General features: G+C 47.6%; 1 protein-coding gene across 1 annotated transcript; it reads right to left on the bottom strand.

Annotated features, from left to right (window-relative positions):
* Positions 1–209: 209 nt before the first annotated feature.
* On the bottom strand, positions 210–599 carry LOC139051683 (tigger transposable element-derived protein 4-like). The gene has a single exon (XM_070528650.1). It carries the CDS (start codon positions 597–599, stop codon positions 210–212), a length of 390 nt encoding a protein of 129 aa, XP_070384751.1.
* Between the last annotated feature and the right edge of the window lie 5405 nt (positions 600–6004).

Here is a 6004-nt window from a genome sequence, read left to right as displayed (position 1 = left end):
TACCCTGCTTTTCACCCTTGAGCACGGTGTTCTTCGCTGTGAACGTTTTTGTGGGCAGCATCTTGTAAAAAAGGGCTGCCTCGTCAAGGTTCTTCACATCGTTTGCAAGGACTGTACTCGCTAAGCAACGGAGCCAACGTGTGCTTCCTACAGCCGTCGACGACGGCCTCCTTTGCGCTGCCGCTCTCACCACACACGGCTACGAAGGTTCAATTATTGCACTCTTTAAAATGGCTCAACCATCCGTTGCTACACTTGAACTCTTCGTGCCCAAGTTGTAGAGTCAAGTCGGCCTCCTCCCGCAGTATCGTTCCACTGACGGGAAGGTGGGCTGCATTTGCTTTCTGCAGCCAGCAAAGTAAAGCTGATTTCACATCTTCATCGTCTTGGTACGTGGGAGCCCGTACCCGCGACCGCTTCGAGGAATATGTCTTGCTGTAGGCCTCCAGTACCTTCAAGTTGTTCTTCAATATTGTGGACAACGTCCAGAGGAGCACGTTGTGCCTTTCAGCCAATTCGGCCTTGGAACATGTGTTCTTACCCGGTTCTTGGATCAAGCAGAACTTCTGCTGCAGCGTTAAAGTCTTATACTTTGGCATCTTCGCTCACTGGCCCTTCTGCAGAGTTCGAAAAGAAAAAATGGCCAGGCTTAGCTTGGTTAAGCCAAGAATGCGTTGCATATTGCGCGAGTTGGGGCCCAGCTTTTCCTCCGGCTGTCGTGACGTCACGTCACGTGGTTGCGCTAAAGGTCAATGGTGGCTGCCCGGCCGCGCCTAAGGGCTGAACTGAGTGATTGCAATATGCAACGCATAAAAATAGAAGCAACTTAATAAAAACATAGCAAGCTTAAAAGAGAATAGACCCACATATGAGACGCACAGCAATGAACAATGGCTCATAACCTCAAGGGTGGCTGCGCGGCCGCGCGCAAGGGCTGAACTGAGTGATTGCAATATGCAACGCATAAAAATAGAAGCAAGTTAATAACAAACATAGCAAACTTAAAGAGAATAGACCCACATATGAGACGCACAGCAATGAGCAATGGCTCTTACCCTCAATGGTGGCTGCGCGGCCGCGCCCAAGGGCTGAACTGAGTGATTGCAATGTGCAACGCATAAAAACAAAGGAACACCAAGCTAGCTGCAACCCTCCTAAACTACCGCGCACAAAGAAACGGCTCAGACCGGCGTTGGGCGCATACACGCCGCCGCAGGTGCGGAGAATGAATGGGCGAACCATAGAGTTACTATACTGACTCTAGAGGACAAGCTACCCATAGGCCCCATGCATTAAAATCGGGAACCGCAAGAGCGCCGCCATGTTGCTACGCGCCGAGGTTGCCAGCTTCTGAGACGCTTGCTAGATTTGGTGACAGTAGTCAGTTTTAATCCGGCAACCGTAGCAGCGTAGCAGCATGGCGTCTCGCTTGTAGGGTCGTGATGTGTGCGTGCAGCCGTGTGTTTGGGCTTTATAAGTCGGTTCCTTATTCTATGTTGCGAAATGGTGTGGGTGTGGTCCATGTTGGCCGTACAGCTGGCAGTTATGCAACCGAGGGATGATCCTGTTCAAGTTTCCGGTGGCAGTGGCGTAGCTAGGTCGTCTGGCACCCGGGGCCCATAGGTCTTCTGTCACCCCCCTCCCCGGCTGTAGCCGGCAAAAAGAGGGGTGTCTTCAGACGTATATGACACCCCCCCCCCCCCTCACTGGCCCCTTGCACCCGGGGCCCACGGCCCCCCGGCCCCCCCTGTTGCTACGCCACTGTCCGGCGGTATGCGGTTTTCAGCGGTCACGCCTGTTGCAGGAGTGTCACTCGACGACGTTACGAGCTCGAAGCTGTGGTCAGATTCCTTTGGCGTTCCGTAATTCTCTTCGCACGGGCGCGGTATGTTGCAAAAGCCGCTTTCGCGATCTATCCTCGTGACGATAGATTGGGTTTTTTATTATTATAAGTAATGATCCAGCTGTAGGGCACATGTAACTGGCAAACGGAAGTCTCAGGAGAGCACCTGAGATGATAGTAGAGCAGGCGGCGCAGGAACTCCAGGGCACCCGAGGGACAGTGGGGGGATCAAAGCTCGAAGCAGAACGGTACGTAGGTTGGGGCCGCAGAGGCAGGTGTGTGCCAGGGAGTGTTCGCACGGACAGCTCCCCTGGCACGCGCAGCCGTGCCTCGCAAGGTCGAGATACTTTAAAGGCACCTGTGCCCATGATCTTTCTTTTGCCTCAGCGCAGTGAGCACGATTAACGAGAATAATGTGGAGGGCATCCGGTGCAGTCGCGAATGCGTCATGGCATGTAGCTCGCGTCGCCTGGCGTCTGTAGTAATATCAGAGTTGGCTGTATGAACTTTATGCATAATACGCTTTGTTACGGTACCTTAACGGAATGGGTCTAGAGGACGGTGTTGGTACATTTTTTTCGTACCGCCCTAATCCTATACCCCCACTACAAACACACACATACCCCCTTTTTTCTGTATACATACAGTTCCTTGCCATGACGGATCATAGCCTCCTTTATTTTTGAAAAATAGAGGAGGCTATGGACCGATTAACCAGTTGAAGTTGTCAACTTGTCAGTAACTGTCGTAGGAATCACTGTAATAAACACAATTCCACGATCGGATTGTTTACTTTCATTTTTTGTTGTAACACTGAGGACTACATGGAACTTTATTTTGTATATGTGAGAGAAGTATGTGGATATCAAGAGCTTAAGCCAATGTGCGATACACAGACAAAGCAGCTGCTACAACATGAACTGCATTGAGGGCCACACAACACATACGTAATTAAAGGTGAAAAATATAAGGGGAAGCTTCAAAATACGCTCTGTAGCACTGCAAAGTATGACATATATTGTATGTGTACAATAAATGTTCAAAAATACAATGCATCAATGTCCCATTTGCCTTCAAGTTTATTATGAAGTTCAAGTTTACTGAAGTTTATTATGAGCATATGTACAACAGGAATCTACTAACACACCCGCAGTCAAGGTGGCTGTTCGAGGTGTGCTGGCTGCCTCAGTGTAAGAAAAAGAAATTGGGTAAATGTCGAGACCAGTGCTACTGCTTCTTGCCTCTGACCTGCCCGTGCCTCTGCGGCATCTTTGTGCACAAGTGCGCTGGCGTGGCGAGGCGTAGGAGTCATCTGAGAGAAAAAGTATTGTTTACATGGAGAAGTGGCTGTTCACATTGCCTGTCACTTTCCCTCAAATGTTTCCTTGGCGATTAGGGTGACACACCCGCAGTCAAGGTGGCTGTTCGAGGTGTGCTGGCTGCCTAAACGAAATAAAAAGAAATTAGATGAATGTCGATACCAGTGCTATTGCTCATTACCTCTTACCTGCATTTGCCTCCACGGCCTCTTGGCTTGTGGAGTCTGTATGAGGGAGCTCCTGTGGCTAGGCGTAGGCATTGTCTAAGCAAAAAGAAAAGGCCATTTAAATGGGGAATTATGGAAATAAATGCAGTTGTTATGTCTGCTTCTTGCACTCTTCTTGCCTAAATGTTTTCAAACATAGTGTCCAGAACACACCAGCACTTTGACTGCTTCTGCTTTTTACCTGCAGGTGTTGCTGCGAGATCCTTAGTATGGCTGCGTGCAGCATTGTAACACTTGGTGGAGGCATTTGAAGTGGTAGCCAAAAATATAAAGAATCATCCTTGTCTGCACGAATGCTTTCAATTTCTAAATGCAGTGGTAACTATCACTATTGGTGCAAGGCCCCCCCACATCTATGGGGCAAGTGCCATAGCTCGAAACTGAATTGTTCCTTTAGTGTTTCACAAGGCATCTGATATGTCCACATTAGATGTGATGTGTTTGTTTTTATTTATCCCAGTGTGGAGAGAGCATCATTAAATGGCTGAAGTACAATAGCGCCAAACAGATGACACAAGAAGAAGAGACGCGGACATAAGCGCTCGTCCGTGTCTCTTCTTCTTGTGTCATCTGTTTGGCGCTGTAGTACTTCAGTAATATGCACCAACTAGCCCAACAAAAAGTTCTGCTGGAATATCGTTAAATGGTTTTTTTTATTTTTGCATGTCTTGTTTTTTGGTTTATTTCTGAATTTATCATGATGCTAAAGTGACTTATGTAATGGCAATCAGCTTTTGTTTTGCAGAAAGACAATGCATTTCCTTACCCATTCTTTGACATCCCCTCACTCGCATAATTTTGCAGAGTATTCTACCTATATTGACTTGCTTGACCTCCACTAAAGAGTCTTGCATTTTCAAATACGACTCTTTCCTTAAAATAATTCGACACTTCTCATAATTTCTGTACCTTGGGCTTCTGATACTCTGCAGTCACCATTTTTGCTTGTTTCTGACTAGAAATATCTTCTTTAATTTAGAGCTTAAATTTTACTATTGGAACACATGGAAGGGGTTGCCATTGCATATCTGCATAAAAGGGAAACATGTTTCATTAAACATTTGCAAAATCCAATTGAAGATTGATGAATGCAGCTAGCAGTGTGATATGACTGAATGAGCCATAAAAATTAATCATCTCACTTGGTAAATAAAAGCACATATTAGTGTGATGCACAAGATACATTACACTAACCTGGTGGGTTCTCTTGCTTATACAGCAAAATATTCGGTGCGCGAGAAAAAAATTATTTTTGCATAACCCTTGTACACACTGACTTAAGGAAAATGAGCTGGAGCTGTCCACATGATGTACTTAATTTACCTGCGAGTATGGTCAACAAAAATGTGTCCCAGCTGCTTATTGGTATTCGGGATTATGTCGGTATTGCATATGTGCCTGTTGTCGAAAATAATTGAATTTTGAAAATGCTCGCAGGGATCTGATGTGCATACCTGCAGTTTATGGATACATGTAAAAGACTCAGCATCAAGTGCAAGTGAACGGTCCCACAGGCCCGGAGTCGATCATGCAAATAGATTCGCTGCACAAATTTGTGACCAGAAAAGATATTCAACATGAAATGGCATGCAAAGAAGTGTTGAAAATATTGTACAGTTCATAAAACGCCTAAGCTATTAATATATGGGTTGATGCACTCGTTATGCAAAACGGAGGTGAGGCGTGCAGACAGGACACAAGAGTAGAGTATTTACAAGCAAACAACACGAGCGCCGCCCACTTCCCTACTCTTGTGTCCTGTCTGCACGCCTCACGTCTGTTTTGCATAATGAATCCTTACGAACTAGCTCAGCTTTCTGTCGTTCTAAGTCTCGATGCACTCGATTTAGTCCGCATTAGGCACTCGCCTCTTGATTACTTCGTGGCACAGAAATACTCGGCATCAGGCTGTTTTTCTGCTGTGGCCTTTGTAGAAGCATGATTGTTCAAAGTGCAACAATTAAACAGATTCTTTGAGTTGCTTGTGGCTTCGCCAGTACAATTCCGGTGCGCTGGTCCGCCTCTCCAGCAATTTCCTACTGAAGGGAGGAGGAGGAGGAATAAACTTTATTAGTTGAAATGAGCCGACGGTAAAATCGTCCGAGGTGGGCGGCGTCCCTAGTCCAGGATGCCGTGGGCCTGAGCTGACAGCTTGGCCCTGCTTACCAGGCGATGCTGGTCTTCAGGGGTCGAGCTTGTCAGCTGTGCCTCCCACTGCTCGACGGTTGGTCCGGTGATGGGCGGTGTCGATGGGTTTTTTTGACATTCCCATACCATGTGGTAGAGGGTATTGGGCGTAGAGCAGAAGGCGCATTTGTGAGTATAGCTCGTGGGATACATGGCGTGTAGCAGGGTGCCGTGCGGGAATGTGCCGGTCTGTAGTCTTCGGAAGATCACCGCCTCTTCTCTTGTCAGCTGGGGACGCGGGGGTGGATAGATCCTTCTACCCAGTCTGTAGTGGCTCAGGATATCGGCGTATCTTTTCGGGATGCTATCTTGTTGGTCTACCGGTGCTCGTGAACCTGGTGGGACAGCCCGGAGAATGTGATCTCGGGCAGCGGCATTAGCCGCTACATTACCCGCCAGGGACTCGTGTTCCGGGGCCCAAACAATGT

Source organism: Dermacentor albipictus, unplaced genomic scaffold, assembly GCF_038994185.2.
Source record: "Dermacentor albipictus isolate Rhodes 1998 colony unplaced genomic scaffold, USDA_Dalb.pri_finalv2 scaffold_13, whole genome shotgun sequence".
Lineage (NCBI taxonomy): Eukaryota > Metazoa > Arthropoda > Arachnida > Ixodida > Ixodidae > Dermacentor > Dermacentor albipictus.
This window is presented reverse-complemented; position numbering and strand designations above follow the sequence as displayed.